Raw genomic sequence first — 20474 nt, 5'->3', positions numbered from 1 at the left:
ATCAGGAAACACACAAATAAAAATCAAACCCTTAATTAATTTCTACTCTATTGAAGGACTTGGAACCTATAGAAATTAATCTTAAGTGAAAAATTAAAGCAATCAATGGGCAACTGTATATCTATATCTCTACACACACACATATATATACATGCACACATCCTACATAAGAAGATACTTCATGTTCTGATTCTATTTTACTAAATTTTCAAACTGCAAATAGTTTTGTTATTTTATTTTATGATTTTAAATGTTTGTGAAATATTCAGTTGACACATGATATTATGAAAATAATATGACATTACTTTTTGGTTTTCATGTCCTTCCTGGGTAGGGGCAGTATTAATTTTCTCTGTGTTGGTCTATTTTAGTGTATAGACTGCTGAAATGAATACAGAGAAGATGTAATGATGTAATACGTTTGTAATCTCCCTTCCATTGGGTCAGTTTTCTCCTTGTAAACCTTATGTGTGGAGATGAAAACTGATCTTCATATCTGTATAACATAGATCTCTTTGAAACTACAATCTGCTGACCCAAAGTATGTGATGTATTTTAAATCAAAACTTTTTTTAGTACCTACTGTTTGGAATAATTTCTCTCCTTTAGAAGTTCAGAGTCATTCGGAGCATATGAATAACTCCAGAGAGTATTACATGCATAAGGATACAGGTTAGAGGGTAGGAAATGGGTTTAAACAGGGGATTCAGGCATGAGATGAGCCCTGAACAAGGTTTAGAAGGAAGGTAGGAAGAGAACTCAGTATATACAAAGAAACATCAAAGAGGTGTGGTCTGAGGAAGATCACAGGAGAGAAAGAAGTAATTGTGCCTATCCCAAAAATGATATTTTTTATTCAATCATTTATCCATTCATTCACTTGACACTTACTTGTGCATGTTTACTATGTGCCAGGTAGGCTTGGAACACAGATGTCAGAACAAGAAATCATGAAATCTTATCATTGAAAACTACCCTTGCCACTTTTGGAATCTTTTAGCTAAAATAATCCTAGAAGTCATCCGACTTCATTTGTAAGTATTGGAAGAAAAAGAGAAAATGCTAGGATCAGGGCTTGTACCTTGAATTTTCATGTCCATCCATCTGATCACATGGTCTTCATTGGTTTTAGTTCTGCCCTCCTAGAGTGTTGGCCCTGAAAGTATTTGAAGACAGTGTTTCTTTTTTTTTTTTGGTCTCAGTCTTCTTTTCTACTGATGAGCTTTATCAGAAAAAGATGGAGGTGTCTTTTATTTCCTCTATAGGCTGAGGATCTGTTCATGGAATTTGCACACAAGGCTTCAGCTTTCAACAACTGGTGTGAGAATGCTGAGGAGAACCTGTCAGAGCCTGTGCGCTCTGTCTCCCTGGATGCAATTCGGCAGCAGCAGAAGGACCATGAGGACTTCTTGGCCTCCTTGGGAGGGGTCCGAGCAGACTTCAACTATTTGCTGGAGCTAGATCAGCAGATTAAGGCCTTAAATGTGCCCTCTAGCCCCTACACCTGGTTAACAGTAGAGGTGCTAGAAAGAATCTGGAATCACCTATCTGACACCATCAAGGTAGCTTGGCTACAGTGAGCATGCGTACTTGATATATTATCCAAGTTTGGGGATTTTTGAGAAAGAAGGGAACACTGTTAATAATTATATTGGGACAGCAGTCATGAACTGAGTTAATCTAAGAAAAATTTTGGAAATATGTTCATAACAGGCATAGCCCTGTGCCCTACAGTTTAGATGGTCTCAAGCATCTGGGTGTTGAGTGGGGATTCAGGGAAGCAAACGCAAGCTCTGGGAGATGGCTCTAAAAATGGGTTATGAAAAGTTCATGAAGCTTGTATACATCTTTACAGTCTATATACTCTAAGGCATTTTCTGTTTTCTCTGCACCTCCAAAAGTGCCTTTTTAATGTGTTTGTATTTAATTTTTGTCTTTCTAGAGTTATGCTCGTTATTGAAGCTATAGAAAATATTTTAAAAGTTTACGAAGAAAAACTTCACTATAAAATCACCAATTTTAAAATGGCAACTCTTATTATCCTTTCCTTTAAAGCTACTTTTATGTTCATTTAAACGAAATTTCAACTGGAAAAAAAAATTGAGACGAGGAAAGATTTGCCTTTATTACTAGTTTGTTGGTTACTGGGCTTAGCAACACCTGCAAGGTCTTATGGGAAGTCGCATAGGCTTCTTTCACATTTCTGAGATGAGAAGAGGTGGGCTGGGAGAAATGTGACCACACATGCAATAGTGTTGGAAGATAAGTGAGGTCTGGAAGAGGGGAGATGTGTGGGTGAGCCTTGGAACCATTTATTTTCTTGCAAAGAAAGGTCTGCAATGTGCTCACTACTATCTGTGATTTGGGGTTTTAGGAAAGGGAGCAGGAGCTGGAAAATGAAGAGGCAAGACAGGTCAAGAACTTTGAGATGTGCCAGGAATTTGAACAGAATGCCAGTACCTTCCTTAATTGGATCATGGAGACCAGGTGTGCTGTGATACCCCCAAACTCATGATCCCTAGGCTGCACCTTCCATTCACTATAGGGATGAAATTCATCTCCGAGGGAAGGAGGGGGAACTCTTACAGAATTTATGCTCTCCTAAAATCACCACGTCCTGTCTGTGCTTTTATTTAGAATCGATTGTGTTCTAAATCAATCATTGCAAAATGGAGCAATGATACTTTCATCTTGTTGCCCATTCTGTATTTTCTCCTTGATACTCTCACTTTTTTCCCTCTTGCTTATAATTACAGTCCAAAAATAATAGTCCCTTATGCTTGCCTTCCCCTTTGCACTTTACAAAGTACTTCTATAATTCATTATTTCACTTAAGCTTCAGAGCAACCTTGAAAAGGGTACAGAGCTGATCTTATTACCTCTGTTTCCAAATGTGGAAAGAAGTTCAGTAGATAAATTGACTTGCTCAAGGTTACAAATGTATTTATTGGCACAACCAGAGCAGAGTATACTGTGAATACCTCACAGGAAACTATTATGTTGCTTGACTACTAAAGCTGTGATGAGAATCAAGTGCGATAATACATGCTAATTGCTTTCATTAAATGCAAATGTTCCATACCTGAAAATAACATTTGTCACATCTTCTGGGGCAAATGACCTGGAAAAGAGGAGACTTAGAGGGTATAATAAATGAATAAATGGTCAAAGTTAGTAGACTGTATTCACAATTTTGACCCATTCTGTGGTTAGAATTGTGGAGTTCTGAGAGTTAGAGTGTTGGTTTAGACAATCCATGCTACTGTTTCTACAAACCCATTGGGAAGGATAAATCAGATAATGAACAGAAAGAAATCCTGCATCATGGCTAAAAAAAATATATGCTAGAAAGCGGAGGATACACAGCTCACCGTCCTCTGCCTCTGAATTTGGTCTCTCATCCCTTGGCAGCCGGTGCTCAACACTGAGCATATCACCTGACACCTGAGCTGTTCATCCTAAAGTGAAGAGCTGCATAGAAGGCTCTGAGCTTCTCAGTATGGGGGACACTTTGGGGACGATGGGTGGAACAGGTTCAACTCTCTAGGTACAAAGAATTTAGAATGTATCATAAATCTGAAGAAAGAAGCTCATTGAAGTAATCCATGTTAACGTATGATTTTCCTTTTCTCTCTTCTGATTCCTGTTCTGGACCTCCCATATCCAGGGATTATTTTCTGGACGGGTCAGTATTTTTTATTATCATGTTTGTTTTGTTATATCATTCTGAAAGAATTAATTAAGGAGATCTTATTACTAAAACATCTTCATCCCATTGCAGTATGATGGTCCCTAAATAAAATGTGGGGTAAGAAGGAGAAGCAAAGTGTATATCATTCTGGCCCTACCCCACTAGTTGGCATCTTACCTACATTAGGTTAAGGGTATATTTGAGAATAATAACTAGGAGGGAAGTATGAAAGCTTTCCTGTAGGCAGAGAAGAACCGGGACAGCCTCGCTTTCCTATTCATCTGTTGCCAATAAACACAGAGGGTTTGGTTTTGTGAGAGTTTGGTTTTGTTAAAATTTGGCTTTGTGAAAATTCATTGCAGCAAGACCATATAACCTGGAAGAACTGTAGAAGTGTAGGGGCTTTGAGTTTGTCTGTTTGTGTAAAATATTGACCTCTGATATTATAAGCAATGTTTTCCTCTGGTTCTTAACTAGATCTTTGCTGAAAGAAACAGGAACTCTGGAATCCCAGCTGGAAGCAAATAAAGTAAGTAAAGTTTATTCATTAGCTCTAAACACTTCTGGAAGTACAAAGAGTGCAAGAGAAGCTACTCAGAGGAAATTGGTGATTCTTTTAGGTAAATCCCCTGGCCCAAAAGTCAAAAAGCCTGAGGCTCTGGTGTCAACCCTGCCAACAATTTGTATTCTGGCCACCACTTCATGGACATGGATGTCAGTTTTCTGAAATCTCAACTTCAATTTCTGTATCTATACAGCAGGGTCAATAATATCTACATTATAGACTTACTGTAATGATTAAGTAAGGGAACAGATGAAAAAGCTCCTGGCCTACAACTTGTAACATTGACAAATTTCTGTTATTATTTGATTGTGGTAAGACAATAAAATTGAATCTAGATTATCTCTTAACAATTCAGGGAAGCAGTGGGCTATAACAGTGTTTTTAACCTTAACATTATCTTCATTGCTGTATACCCACCCCCCCCAACCAGAAGAAAAATTTAACTAATTAAATCTAATTTATCCCTAATGAGAGAACTTAATGCTAAAAAGATGTTGCCAGGCAGGATTGATTTTTGGAGGGCCACAAACCATTGTACTATGTAATATGTTTTCACACCTAGCCCCCCCATCACAACCAATTCACTTCTCCCCTCTTTAGGAAGACATTCCCCTGTTGAGAGGGCATGACCTAAATGCAGACATTTGGCATATAATGTGCCTGAATAACAGAAGCATCTTGTGGAAGTCTGTCCAAGACAATGAAGGAGACTAAAGTGTAAACACTGGGAAGTTTAAGTGGGCCTCAGAGCTCAACCACCATCAATGGTGCAAATAATTCATGATGCAGATCACTGGGAGCTGACAATGCATGGGTCCTGGAAATCCTACCCTTCTCTATCTACAGTGTGTAGCTGCTAACCCTTAGATTTATATATTATAGATTACCAGAATGACAGAAGTCATATCACACAACCTTTCCACCTCTTTATAAGTGAGGAATACAGAAGTGAGGTGGTTTTCCTGAGTAGTTCATGTTTTACAGAGGACAGGAACATTCCTCAAGATAGCTGAAAAGGAGCCATGAAGGGAAAGCTAAACTTATGAGCTTCTTACCTTTTATGTCATCCCTAGATTTGGATCTGGTACCCTGGGTGACTTTGTCTTCTTTGCCTTTTTCCAGAGAAAGCAGAAGGAGATCCAGGCCATGAAGCGTCAGCTGACCAAGATTGAGGACCTGGGGGAGAACTTAGAAGAGGCTATGGTCCTGGACATTAAATACAGCACCATCGGGCTGGCTCAGCAGTGGGACCAGCTCTTCCAGCTTGGCATGAGGAGGCAACACAGTCTGGAACAACAGATCCAAGCCAGGTACTGAGAACCTGTGGCCAGGGCTAGGCAGTGGTGTGGGTGGTGTTAGGTATTAGAAACTTAGCTCCAAAGCTAAAATTTGGTGTACTGGATACAAGAGTTGCTTCAGTGATAGTATACTTACCATCTCCAGAACCAATATTCTCTCTCTTTACTGACCCACAGAATGACCATTTCTCTTTTTATGTGTGCCTGTTACAAACTGGAACACAGTGCCCCCATCCCCCGGGTCTACTCACTGTCCATTTCTCAGAGTCTATTCACCATCTTATGTGACCTCTGCAGAAAGTGCTCCCTTTTATAAAATTCCCACTAAAATATCTAGAATGAAAGTTTCAAACTATAGAGCAGAAGAGATTTCATTTTTTTCCTAAATAAATTAATTGTATCAAAGTAGACTTAGGTCTCCATACCTTTTTGGCAGCATTAGTTATCTAGATCAGAGATTGGCACACTTTTTCTGTAAAGATCTTGATAATAGATATTGTAGACTTTGTGAGCCATGTAGCCTCTGTTTTAACTACTCATCTGTGCTGTTGTGAAGAGAAAACAGCTATTGATCACGTGTGCATGAGCATGGACATGTTCCAATGAAATGGTATTTATGGACACTGAAATTTGAATTTCTCATAATTTTTAATGTTTAAGGAAACAGACTTCTTCTTTTGATTATTTTCAATCATGTAAAAACCATTCTCTGTCCATTGACTATACAAAAGTGAGTGACCAACTGGATTTGACCCATGGACCACAGTTTGCCAACCCCTGAACTAGATCACTTGACTAGTGTAATACTCACTAAAATTCCTCTCTTATTCTTATGGCATGTCTTTTTCTACTTCTCTGTGTATTTCATGGGTTAATTTTTGTTTTTCCTTTCAGAGACATCACTGGTCTGAGTGAGGAGACACTACAGGAGTTTGAAACAGCCTTTAGGTGAGTATAACTTCATAGTTGATTGGTTCTCCATTTTCCAGACAATCAGAACGAATCTCCAATTAACTGTTTTTTCCCCCTCAGTGTGGTTTAGTGGGATCTTACATGAAGATCTAGATATGCTACTTAGCTTCAAGTCATGGCTTTTAGTATGTCTGTGAGAGTCCTGGACTTTCATTTATTTTATGTTCAACATTTTATTCATTTCCCTCCATCTATTAGGTTTAAAAAAAAAAGTGTGGAAACACAGGCAAGCTCGCTACTTAACTGATAACCTTATGAAATATTACCAAAGCCCCAGCTGGTACCACAAGAACTGTTATTTTCTTTTTTCATCTGATTCCTTTTGAACTTAATAAAATGTTTTATTCTCTAGGCACTTTGATGAGAATTTGACAGGCCGCTTGAGTCACAAAGATTTCCGGTCCTGCCTAAGAGGGCTCAATTACTACTTGCCCATGGTGGAGGAGGGTGAACCTGAGCCCAAGTTTGAGAAATTCCTGGATGCCGTTGACCCAGGGAGGTAGGACGAAGACCAAGGGCCAGGGAATAGCAGGGAATGGGGCTTGGGGGGGCGGGAAGGGCAAGCACAGAAAGTAAAATGGTTCATAAAATATGAAATTAATTCATCTTGAGAGTAGGAAGATACAGACTACCATCAATGAATTGGGCAGCTTTTGGTGTCCTTTCAGGATTAGCTCAGAAGTTCACATCACTAACTCCAACTCAGGCACCAGCTCTGCAGTTTGTTCAATTCCTGCTTTATGTTTGATCTATGAACTTCAGCTGGTTCTGAGAAAGGTACTTAAGAGAATAACTCCTTCACTTGTGTAAGGTCTTAAGGAGACATGAATTATTTAGAGGCCAACTTCTGCAGATGGGGTTGTTGTGTGCTTGTGAGGGTAGAACAGAGTCAGAGAGGGATTCGTTACTGTTAGGGATGAATTCTTTCTTTTAAAAAAAAAAAAAGTATTTATTTATTTATTTATTGGCTGTGTTGGGTCTCTTTTGCTGTGCGAGGGCTTTCTTTAGTTGCAGTGAGTGGGGGCTACTCTCCGTTGTGGTGCGCAGGCTCCTCATTGCCGTGGCTTCTCTTGTTGCGGAGCACGGGCTCTAGGCACGTGGGCTTCAGTAGTTGTGGCGCACGGGCTTAATTGCTCCGCAGCATGTGGGATCTTTCTGGAGCAGGGATTAAACCCGTGTCCCCTGCATTGGCAGGCAGATTATTAACCACTGCGCCACCTAGGAAGCCCCTAGGGATGAATTCTTTCTTATACCAAGGAACAAAGAAGATCAGAAATAGAGGTCTTCAACTCAACTTGATGAGCGTGAGATACCTAGAGACTAATGCTAGTGAAAAATTCCCCAGTTCTACTTAGAGAGTCAGGCTGAATGACCCATGTGGAAACAGAGGCTGGAACTTAAGAAACTGTTTATTTGGCTGTAAGGGCATGAGGACGGGGGTCAAATAGAGACCATAGCCCATAGTCTCAGAGAGCTGAGATGGGATGGCACTTGGAGAATCCAGCTTCTCTCTGACTCTGAGACACTGAGTAGGATGAGAAAGGGATCTGCCTCCCTCTCCATCTTGAGAGGGGACAGTTCCTGGTCTATTTCTCCAACAGAAAGGGCTATATCTCACAAGGTGACTATACCGACTTCCTGATCTACAAGGAGTCAGAGAACATCAAGTCCAGCGATGAACTAGAGGATGCTTTCCAAGCCCTGGCAGAGGGCAAGGCCTATATCACCAAAGACGACATGAACCAGGTCAGATTCCAGTTTGCATCCACTCTCATCACACTCTCATCATAGTCTAGGTTTTGCTTATCTCAGACCTGGCTGCCTACTTACTACAGGCAACTCCTCTCTCCCATGTTTTTTCTCAGCTATTGTCATGCACTGGATGTCTTGTGCTTTTATCACTACCTCATGTTGTCTTGACCCAACTCAGAAACCTACAATCCATCTCTAATAACTATCAGTGTCAATCCCAAACAAGCTGCTTGATCTTTAAGGCTATGTTTTTATCCTGTTTATTCAGGGAATGGGGTAAATAGTACAGTCATAGTGAGATGGTACTCTTTGAGTTGAAGAGATGACTTGGTCTTATTCATTGGAAATTATAGATTTCTTTGTATAAGAAAATCATGTGATAGGACCAGGGCTGGTTCTTCTTCCAAAGTCTCTCCACTTCCTGAGTTTAGGGCATATTAGAAGCCCCAAAGAGCCGGCTATTTTTAATTCTTATTACTGTAATTTCTTTTTAATGTTTCAGGCTCTAACCCCAGAACAAGTGTCATTCTGTGCCTCGCACATGCAGCAATACGTGGACCCACGGGGCCGAACCCCGCCTGCCGGCTACGATTACGTTGGCTTCGTCAATTCCTACTTTGGCAACTGAGAAGCAGCTTTTTTTGGGTCAGAGAATCTTGGTGTTGTGGGAAGTATTGAGGGATGAATGAGACAGGCAAACACGGAGGGTGGGAAGATAGTCCTGTGTGTGTGTGTGTGTGTGTGTGTGTGTGTTACACTTATTGCAGGACCTGAAAAAAAACCTCAATCTTGGGAGATAAAGGCGTTAACAAAATTGGAGGAGAGGAGGCCATGGGTTTATTTTATATGCAACTGGTCACTGCTGAGGGGTATTAAACAAGATCTCTATTTTTCATTTGTTGGGTTCTGTGTATCATTATTTTGTTTTGTTCTGATTATAGAATAAAGTATTTTTTTTTTTTGAAAAAAAGCATTTTTTGAAGTTCTTCTTTTTGATCGGGCAATGTGAAGTAAATAGTTCCTGACTCAGTTGGATTTCTATATTTCTGAGAATTGTACTGTCATCTAAATATAGGCAGCTAATTACACTGTAAATAAGGACCTTGGTGTAGTAGATATATAAGATCCAAAGTAATTTACAGTGTTTCTTGAGCTTCAAATGTGTTTAAATCCTTACATTTGAAAATGGAGATATTTGATATTCTGGGAAACCCCAATATTTTAGTCTATGAAATGGAACCACACAGAGAAGACCAGCATAGCACCCATTTTCTTCTTAATCTGTCCTTTTTTCATACTTCCCCATTAGAGTAAATGTTACTACTCTCAAAAGAGCAAACTATGAGCATAGTAGGGCTTCCTTTTGTTTTGTATGTCCCTGATTTTTCTCCAAAATGTTAATGTGATAAGAAGAATCTGTCTGATTTACTTCTTTCTCCTATTAGTGTAAGAGTCAGTAGAATTTTTATAGAATTAGGGAAAAAAAAAAAAAAACAAATGACACAATTTCTTTCCTTCTTATGGATGAGTGATATTGCATTATGTATATGTACCACATCTTCTTTATCCATTCATCTTTTGATGGACATTTAGGTTGTTTCCACAGAGTGAAGTAAGTCAGAAAAACAAATATCATATATAAACACATATATGCGGGATCTAGAAAAATGGTACAGATGAACCTATTTGCAGGGCAGGAATAGAGACACAGACACAGAGAACAGACATGTGGACAGAGGAGGGGAAGGAGAGGGTGGGATGAATTGTGAGATTAGGTGACACAATTACACTGTCATGTGTAAAATAGATAACTAGTGGGAACCTACTGTATAGCACAGGGAGCTCAGCTCGATGCTCTGTGATGACCTAGAAGGATGGGATGGTGGGGGGGACGTCCTAGAGGGAGGGGATATATGTATACATATAGCTGATTCACTTTATTGTACAGCAGAAACTAACACAACATTGTAAAGCAATTATACTCAGATAAAAAATAGCTCAAAAAAAAAAAAAAAAAAGTAAAGAAGCAACAAGTGGTGCTATTTCCAAATAATTTCCAAGCCAGGTTTGATCTGAACAGGTTTGAATGCTAACAGTCTGTCCTGACTTGTACAAATTTATGGTGTCTTTTGCTTGTGAGAAGGCTTATGTCATGTCTTTGCTCAGTATGAAGCCGCCTAGCTGTTTGTGTATCCTGCAGGAATGGTCTCCACCTCCCAATCCACGTATACTGCCACTTGATTACCATTTCAAGTCTCAGTCCCATTCTTTGCATAGAAATTAGTTCTTGCTAAGGGACAAATCCTGTCACAGGAACAATTTCAAGAAATTTTGGTTAAAACCAAAAAGCTACCTTTGCTGCTAATAATGTATAAGGGTTTTTATTGATTTTTGCTTAAACAATTGGATACTATGAAATATGACAATCAAAAAAAAGTATTTCAAAAAATGTTCATAACTATCTAAATTGTGTTACCAAATTATGAGTTGCCAAATATGATTACAGTTGAAAATATTCATAACATGGTAGGCCACCAAAAATCAGCATCACAGTATCACACTGACCGACTATGGAAAAGTCTAAAAAATGTATGTTTGTAATAACCAAAGCCAAAGGTGAGTATAGTTCCATTCTCCTCCTGATCCCTGCCAAGTATCTGTAAGTCCTAAATCAGATTTTTAGGCATGTGATGAGTCTTTAAGGCAAAGGACCATTAGTACCATCTCACAAAAAGAAATTAATAATATACAGGATAAAGAAGATAGTATTTATATGAAGAATCAACAAAAATGCCCTAAGAAGATGGTACTGTCAGAGTTACGTAGAGCACCTTCTGAAATCAGATTCTGACCACCTATGTACTCAAGCAAAAAATGGCAATATGGGAATTACCATACATAACTTAATTGGGGACTATAAATATTCAGCTTATAATATTGTAAACAATTAGAATTTGTATGAAATTTCCCTCTTGATTGCCGAGACCAGCTCGGCGACTCGAGGTGAGTGACGGGTGCCGCAAGCTTGAAGAAGACACAGACACAGACTGAAGAGAAAAGTGGAACCGGGGGGCTCAAGACCTCTCGGATCAAGAGCCCTGCTGACTCATCCCAGGTTGCTTTTATTGAGTTCGTGGGCTAACATTCTCAGGTTACACTCATAAACAATCAAAGGCCTCACATGACTGGGGCAATGATCCTTGTTTGCCTCCTGGGTCCGAGCTGAGCAGGTGTGGATTTGAGCTGGGTGTGGAGAGCAAAACAGCCCTGGGGGCAGGAGACCTCTCTCAGATATTGGGGGTCTGTGCCCCACCCGTGTTGGCCCCTCTGCGACTGTGCCTGTCTTAGGTTGTTCCTCCCTTGAGGAATCTTACCCGTCTCTGGCTAACCAGTCATCCTCCAGGGCCAAACATGGTGATATAAGGAAGGTTCTATGCACCACCCCTGTTGGCCCCTCTGCGGCTGTGCCTGTCTTAGGTTGTTCCTCCTCTGAGGAATCTTACCCGTCTTTGGCTAACCAGCCATCCTTCAGGACCAAACAGGGTGATATTAGTCTCCACGCCCCGCACCCTCGGCTCCTCCACTGCTCAAGCAGGACACCCTGAATCCCATCGCTCGGCCCACATACTTCAGCATTTTCAAGGTTACAAAAAGGTTCCCGAATGTCTTCCCACATCTCCCCCTTTTTGTTTTCGTCCGAGAAGATAAGCCTGTAGGAGAAGATAAGCCTATTGAGTTATTTCTTTTTCAGTCAATCCTTGGAGTGTTCCTCCTGCGCACCTGAGAACTTAAACATAGGATAATTAAAAGACAACAAAAAGTATCAAAATGCTTAGGAGACTGCTATTCATGCCTTTTATCCAATCCAATGGATGCAATGCTTTTAATCCATCAGCTATACTTTGTAAAGTAGCACTTTGGTGTAGAGACTGCAAAAATCATATTGCATGCCAGTTATTTTAGTTTGTAATTGTTGTATGTCCAGTGTGAGACCATCCGCTCCATATCCCAGCAGATGTGTCACTGGCATCATGGCCATTCCAGATTTGTAATGTTCTTAAACTTAAGGGAAGTTTCCATATTTTTGTTTGGGCTCTGCCATTCTCTAATTGAGGCCAAGGAAGTATTAATCCAATCCTAAGCCATAAGATGGGATAGGGCGAGTGCATGGCAATATTGGTATATGCCATCACAACCTTTTATAGGGATTGCAGGAGGAGTTTTTTTGGTGTAAACCATTAGAGACTGCATACCCCTTAGGGGACCAGTTTCATCCTGTTCCATAGGAACCGTTAAGTAGTATCACACCCTCCGTCCCACGGCAAAAATCCCAAAGAATCTGATCTTGTCTGTCAGCCCATATCCATTTTATTTTACACAAAGGTCTATCAGGGATGGCATAATTAGTAAACTTAGTATCCAAAGCTCAAACCTGAAAACAAATGTACAAAGTTCATCTCCGGAGATTCTACATCCCATTCAAGATGGCGTTTCTTTGGAACGCTCATGATATGGCTTAATTCTCCGAGATGGAATCCACACAGGTTCCAGGCCTTGTGCTGGTGACACACAAGCAAACCCTCTTCCCCATGTGATTAACCTTCCTGATGACCAGATATTAGTCAATGGGTCCTGCCACCATATCAGCGGCTGTGCATCATTAAAATGAGTCACATTCTTAGACGAGGCTTGAAAATGCCTCTCAGCTGCTGTATCTGTAGCCTGTGCAGATACATTCAAAAAATTAATAGTAAATAAGGCTTTATTTAAAATTGTTTGTTGCCCTTGGGTGATTCCCCCTTTTTGTTTTTGGAGCATGTTTTTAAGTAGTTGGTTTGCTCTTTCAACTATTGCTTGTCCCTGGGGGTTGTAAGGAAGTCCTGTAGAATGTGATATAGACCACATATCAAGAAATTGTTGAAATGCTTTACTAATATAAGCAGGGCCATTATCTGTTTTAATGGCTTGTGGCAGCCCCATGACTGCGAAGCATGCATATAAATGCTTTTGCACATGCTTTGCAGTTTCACCAGACTGGGCAGTAGCCCATATAAATTGAGAAAATGTATCAATGGTTACATGCACATAGGAGAGCTTACCAAAGGATGAGATGTGAGTAACATCCATTTGCCATAAAGAATTAGGGCGCAAGCCCCGTGGGTTTACACCAGGTTCAGATTGCTGAGGATTATTAATAATTTGGCATGATGGACACGTTCTTAATATATCTTTGGTTTGATTCCATGTAATATCAAACTTCATTTTTAAGCCTTTAGCATTTACATGAGTTAAACCTTTTTCGAGGTTCTTTATTATTTAGTGCAGGCACAGAAAAAGCAAATTTTTCTTTATCCTTGGGATGTAATGGAATGGTGAAAAAGCAGTCTTTCAGATCAATAACTATTAAAGGCCAATTAGCAGGGATCATATTAGGTGATGGGAGGCCTGGTTGTAAGGCCCCCATTGATTGTATAATTGCATTGACTGCTCTGAGATCTGTTAATAAACGCCATTTACCAGTTTTTTTCTTTATTGGAAATACTGGAGAGTTCCATGGGCTAAAAGATTCTTCAATATATCCTTTTTTCTAACTGTTCAGTCACTAATTCTGTTAGAGCTTCTAACTTTTCTATGGTTAAAGGCCACTGCTCAACCCATACAGGTGTATCAGTTTTCCAGGTCAATGGGATTGGTGCTGGGGGAAGCAGTAAGCTTTTACGAACAGTGGCCACTAGTGAAAAGACTGATATCCAAGACCTTCTCTATTTGCATTACCTTCAGCTGGAATGGGAAATAGTTTCCCTTCATGATATTTACCAAAACCTAACCCTGGCTGATATCCTTGATTTATTAGCATTTCTTGACTTTGCATACTATAAGTATCTATCGTTGGAATGTGGATTTCAGCCTTCCATTGTTGCAATAAATCCCTTCCCCATAAATTAATTGGAAGGTCTGCTATATAGGGTTGTAAGTGGGCTGGCTGCCCATCTGGGCCAATACAAGGCAATATTTTAGCACTTTGCTGCAAGCCATGAGCTCTACCTAAACCTACCACTGTAATGTCTGCAGGACAAGTAGGCCAGCGAGAAGGCCAATGATTACTGCTTATAATTGAAACATCAGCACCTGTGTCTATTAATCTTCTAAAAGCTTTTCCATTTATAGTTACTGAGCACGTCGGGCGTGTTTCTAAAATTTTTTTCAGAGAGGAAAACTCCAGCCTCTCCTGTGCTTCCAAAGCCTCTCGTTCTCCTTACTTTTGTACTATTGCCAATCTTATAATATGGCAGAATAAGCAACTGTGCTATTCTGTCACCTGGATGGGCTTTCCATGGAACCGAAGTTGATATCATCACTTTAATTTCTCCAGTATAATCATTATCAATCACTTCAGTATGAATTCTAATTCCTTTTTGTTTTTCAGTTTCGTTTGGCACCGCACATGCCCATCGGTCCTCTGACGGACCAGCTTCTTCATCAAAGCTATCATCTGAGCCTTCAGGAGCCCATAGAGGCTCTAATAAAGGCTTTAATACTGACTTAATCAGAGACCACATTTGACCAAACAGAACCTGGTACGGGAGTCCCTTTAGAATGCAGTTTTTTTAAGTTCGTTCCCAACCTTATCCCTAAGTACATAAACCCAGTGTTAGCCTAAAGAAGGAAACTATATACAATATTCTCAACTATTTACAGAATTTTTAACAATCGACCTTCACTTGCTTTTTACAAGACCTTCACTTGCTTTTTACTCCACCTGCCCTTAGGAGCTGCCGTAACAGGCATACATCTGGTCGATATTAATCTAAACTTTATTTATTTCCCATATTTTACCCCGAACACAAACTACCCAAGAGATTTACTTACTGGCAGGATTTTTTCAGAGGCCTCTTACTCTCCTCTTGGGGGCTTCACGGCACTTCCCAATTCTTTACTTTTATCAATTTCACTTTCCTTGAACCTTCGTCACTCAAGCCTTTCGAGCCCCACGTTGGGCGCCACTTGCCGAGACCAGCTCGGCGACTCGAGGTGAGTGACGGGTGCCGCAAGCTTGAAGAAGACACAGACACAGACTGAAGAGAAAAGTGGAACCGGGGGGCTCAAGACCTCTCGGATCAAGAGCCCTGCTGACTCATCCCAGGTTGCTTTTATTGAGTTCGTGGGCTAACATTCTCAGGTTACACTCATAAACAATCAAAGGCCTCACATGACTGGGGCAATGATCCTTGTTTGCCTCCTGGGTCCGAGCTGAGCAGGTGTGGATTTGAGCTGGGTGTGGAGAGCAAAACAGCCCTGGGGGCAGGAGACCTCTCTCAGATATTGGGGGTCTGTGCCCCACCCGTGTTGGCCCCTCTGCGACTGTGCCTGTCTTAGGTTGTTCCTCCCTTGAGGAATCTTACCCGTCTCTGGCTAACCAGTCATCCTCCAGGGCCAAACATGGTGATATAAGGAAGGTTCTATGCACCACCCCTGTTGGCCCCTCTGCGGCTGTGCCTGTCTTAGGTTGTTCCTCCTCTGAGGAATCTTACCCGTCTTTGGCTAACCAGCCATCCTTCAGGACCAAACAGGGTGATATTAGTCTCCACGCCCCGCACCCTCGGCTCCTCCACCGCTCAAGCAGGACACCCTGAATCCCATCGCTCGGCCCACATACTTCAGCATTTTCAAGGTTACAAAAAGGTTCCCGAATGTCTTCCCACACTTGATCTCAGGGTTAAGTTCCTCATATTTCATAGTTATCTTTTCTTGACCTTCTGGTTTGCTTACTTTAAACTGGAATCCCTGCTCTATTCTTGGTAATTCTCTTCCTTACAATTTATAGAATGGAGCCTGCCTCTGAGACTCAGCCCTATGGCTACATCCTTGATTTTTCTTTCATGATTCCTACTGCTTGGTTGGGTCTCAAAAACTCTTCCATTCTTAACAGAGCTCCCCCTTTTACATTTTATGGGCCTCCCTGATGCCAAACATTTGCCTGGAAGCCATCTGATTCATTTTTCCTATAGCCTGAGCCATTTCTCAGTACCTACCGGTCTCAAGTCTCTGGATCTAGGTCCATCTTCCTACCTTCTCCTGTCAGACACTGTGCCAGGTAACAGCACTCTATTCTTTGTCTGGTTATATCACAAAATATAAGAGGCTGGACACTGCTGGCACTGGCTTCTGCCAGCATGAACTAGGTAACAAATATGTCAGCCTAAAGTGCCTAGAAACTCCAAATAATAATAGATGATCATATTGGGTGTTTCATGTATGGCAGACTCTGTTCTAAAGATTTTATCTTAATCACCACAAAAAGCCCTACAAAATAGATACTGTTAAAATTCCATTTTGCCATTGAAAATGGAGGCACAGAAATGTTAATAAACTTCCTCTAGATCACACATCTAAAAAGTGGCAAAGCTAGGCTTTAAACTCAGGAAATCTGACTCCAGAGCCTTGTGGGATTAATTGGCTCTTTAAAGAAACTGAGTGGAGCATATATGGTCATGTTCACATCAGAGGGACCTCTGCTTTGCTACGTGTATATGTGTGTATGTACCTGGGAGGAGGATTTGTTCTTTTTAAGCACGTGGCCATATTCGTAATGAAGGGCGGAAATTTGAATCACCTAGGGAGATTTTGTAAACTGTTTCTGCCTGTCACCCCAGATCAGTTGTGTCAAGGTCACAGGAACATATACTGAAAGATCCCTCATGTGATTTTTATACCCTTTCATATTTAAGACTACCACATTTGGAAGGCAGATGGGCCTTTGAATATTACAAATTCTAAAAATTACTTAGCAATTTTTAGAATATGTTTACCCATCATTGCTGAGTGTGCATTTAGGGAATGTTATGCTAGATGAACTGCATACATTTTGGAAATGAATTTGCTCAAACAGCCTCAATGCAATGAGGAGATTTCTTCCAGACCTAGTGAGAAGGAGACTAGAAAAGCCATGGCTTTTCTCCTCCGACCCAAGTCCTTTCTGCAATTTAACTAACTCTCCTACTTCTCTACAACCTATTCTCTTCTCTTGGAATAGCTTTCTTCCTCCCAAATTTGATTTCCACCAAATTCTCACAAGAGGATGTGTTTTTTTCCTGACAGCATGGAAAAATATGGATTCCTACCTGAAAAATATTTTCCCAATATAAGTTCTTCCCTCTCTCTTAAGTCTTGTCCCACTTCTAACTCATTGATGAATCACATGACTCCTACTTTTTCAAAATCTCTTATGTTTGCAATTTCCTTTGGTTTCCAATGCCCCTATCCTTGTTCATGTCCTTTTGCCTTTCTTTAAATGATGGAAATGGATTTCATACTGATCCCTTTGCCTCTGTTTTCTGCCTGCTGAGATTTATCATCCTCTCTGCTGCTGGAATAATCTTCCTAAATCGCTTCCAGATTCGACTCTACTCTCTGCTCAAAGGTTTACTGTGTCCTATCTCCCACTGCCAAAAGCATCAAGTATGAAGTAAAGTATTCACAATGCTGTCCACAAAGAAGTCTTAACCCAAGTTAACTTCATCTATCATTTGTGAGATATTTTTGTTCCTCTGGACAACTTACCACACTCTGTAATAGGCCTATATTGTTTTGCCACTGAGACTTTAGTTATTCTATTCTGTTTTCTTAGAATACATGTAATTTATTTCCACTAGTAAGTGGAATTTACTTACTAGTAAATTTACTCATTCAAAATTTACTCCTGTTTTTTTCAACATTTAGCCACTCTTTAGGAGCAAGTTCAAGTACTACCTTAGACATGAAGGCTGCTCTGTTCCTCCACTGAGAATAACCTCTCCCTAAGCTAAAAGACAGAATCACTTTGCTTAGCACATTATTAATAGTAGCAGCTGGCATTTATTGGATGATTATTATGATCCAGGTATTGCACTAAATTATTCACATGTCTGATCTTATTTAGTCAGCAACAGAAAACTATGAAGTTACAACCGTTTTACAGGCGAGGACTTCGAAGCTGAGAAAGATTAAATCACTTACCCAGGATCACACCATAAGTGGCAGAATCTGTATTGGAACTCCTACCTGAGAGCTGTGTGAATTCATTCCACCTTTACGTATCCCTAGAAATGTCTGGTTCCATGCATGACATACTGTGGGTGGAAAGTAAAACACACAAGATAGAGAGTTCCACCACAGATGCTAAAGAGTAGTGTCCATGCTAGGGAGTGACCCAAGTGAGGAGGGGTTTATATCCAATGTTAGGAGGCCATTAGAGAGCAATAGCAATTATTGAGGAAAACAGGAAATAAATATCCTTTCTGAAATAGAATCTACCCAACTAGGAGAGCCAATTAAAAAGCAAAGGGCAAAGTAATAATGAGGCAAAGATAAAGAAGACAACTACACAAGATGAGAAAAGACACCCAGGGGGAGAGAAAAAATAATAATAATAGCTGACCTTTTCATTTAGCAAAGCAGTCAAACTGACCTGCCAACCTGAGAGTCACTGAGTTTCAGATCTTGGAAGAACAATATTGGTTGGGTAGTCTAATTATGTAGCAACTTCAGAAATCTCTACAGTATCCCTGGCAGGGCCCCAGCCAGCCCTGCTTTGAACTTGGCACTCGAAACTCCCCTCATCTTGTTCAGCTCAGTTAGAAAATTCTTCATGAACTGGGTTTCAGGAACTAAAGCTGGCATGTGGGAGGCTGAAAGTGAAACTTCAGATTCTGAGCTCAGCGTGAGTTAAGCACAGTAACCAGAGCAGGAAGCACTGACTCTGCACTCCCCAGCAGTCCTGGGGAACACGCAAGAGATAGGATGGGGCTCTCTCGGGGAACTGGGGTAGCTTTGGCCTAAGACCCTGAATATCTGGCCCATTGGCCTGGATTTCTGGTGTATGTCCAGCCTACATAGAGGAGACTGTCTCATTAGGGTAGCCGTCATCCTTTACCCAGCAATCTCCCTCAGGAAGCATTTCTCAGGGCTGCCTGCACAGCCTGGTTTCTTAGACTATAAACGATGGGATTGAGGAGAGGAGTCACCACAGTATAGGTGACAGCAATAAGCTGGTCCTGCTCAGGAGAATAACGAGCTTTGGGTCTCAAGTACATGAAGGAGGCACAGCCATAGTGAGCAATGACCACCGTGAGATGCAAGGCGCAGGTGGAGAAGGCCTTCTTCCTCCCGTCAGTGGAGGGGGTCCTCAGGATCACTGCCAGGATGTAGGAGTAGGAGATGGTGATGAAGAAGAAGGAGACCAGGAGGGCCAGCAGGCTGCGGATAAGGATCCCTGGCTCACTTAGGCCTGGGTCTCCACTCAGGCTCCGCACTGGCGGCGCGTTACAGAAAAAGTGCAGGATCTCATGGGAGCTGCAGAATGCAAGGTGGAAAATGATCAGTGTCATTCCCAGCCCAAAGAGTTACCCACTCAAGAAGGAGGTGCCAACCAGCTGGGCACAGACGATAGGATTCCTTCGGCTGGCATAGTGTAGTGGGGCACAGATGGCCACATATCTGTCAAAGCCAGGAGGAAGCAGTTGGTACAGGCCCACAAAGCAGAAAAGAACATTTGGACAGCACAGCCCACATAGGAGATGGCCTGCCCATCGCTGACCAGGCCGGAAAGCATCCTAGGGATAATGCCCAAGATAAAGCAAGTCTCAGAGAAAGATAAGGAGGAAAGGAAGAGCTACATGGGGTGTGCAGATGGCTGTCGAGCCTGATGACGACGATAATGAAGGCATTGCTGGTTGGGGCGACAAGATACAGGGAGAGAAACAAAGAAAAGAGCAGGAGTTGCAGTTCCCCAAAGCTGGAGAAGCCTGGGAAGACACAGGAGGTCGCACTGGTCTGCTCCATTCTGAGTGACATCCCTGATAGATTTGCTTCCTTCCCCTTTGCCAGTAAGTGCCTCATTTCTTTAGAAGGCAAGTTGAAGTAGATTCTCATTTCCTTGTACCCATTGTAACTCAAAAAGAAAGCTCTTATTTAGACAACAATAAACCTCAGAAATATACTTATTAGACACAGGGCTGTATAGATGCATTCTCACATGCATATCTGTGCATATATGAATACAAAGATACACAAGATGCACATGTGTGCAGACACATACACAGCTACACATATATAGGCACATATATACATGCATATGACATGCAAAGCACTCACACATAATTGTGCACATTTTACACATTCAAAGCTATGCACTGCAATTTTACCATTAATATCAGGC

The 20474-nt window shown here is 41.1% G+C and overlaps 2 protein-coding genes across 4 annotated transcripts in view; one reads left to right on the top strand and one right to left on the bottom strand.

Annotated features, from left to right (window-relative positions):
* Positions 1-9240, top strand: part of SPTA1 (spectrin alpha, erythrocytic 1) — a 63768-nt gene extending 54528 nt beyond the window's left edge. For 2 of the 3 annotated variants that reach the window (XM_057746819.1, XM_057746810.1), the window contains exons 43-51: positions 1266-1562; positions 2375-2487; positions 3668-3685; positions 4169-4220; positions 5379-5566; positions 6449-6502; positions 6879-7025; positions 8128-8272; positions 8781-8906. In XM_057746819.1, coding sequence (XP_057602802.1) covers positions 1266-1562; positions 2375-2487; positions 3668-3685; positions 4169-4220; positions 5379-5566; positions 6449-6502; positions 6879-7025; positions 8128-8272; positions 8781-8906 — 1140 coding nt within the window. Of the gene's footprint in view, positions 1-1265; positions 1563-2374; positions 2488-3667; positions 3686-4168; positions 4221-5378; positions 5567-6448; positions 6503-6878; positions 7026-8127; positions 8273-8780 lie in introns of all 3 variants that reach the window. The other variant, XM_057746800.1, reaches the window with a different exon arrangement.
* Positions 9241-19179: 9939 nt separating this feature from the next.
* Positions 19180-20110, bottom strand: LOC130849342 (olfactory receptor 10Z1). The gene is given in 3 exon segments (XM_057728159.1): positions 19180-19766; positions 19769-19930; positions 19933-20110. Coding segments are annotated over 3 exon segments (927 nt in total).
* Between the last annotated feature and the right edge of the window lie 364 nt (positions 20111-20474).

Source organism: Hippopotamus amphibius, chromosome 1, assembly GCF_030028045.1.
Source record: "Hippopotamus amphibius kiboko isolate mHipAmp2 chromosome 1, mHipAmp2.hap2, whole genome shotgun sequence".
NCBI lineage: Eukaryota > Metazoa > Chordata > Mammalia > Artiodactyla > Hippopotamidae > Hippopotamus > Hippopotamus amphibius.
This window is presented reverse-complemented; position numbering and strand designations above follow the sequence as displayed.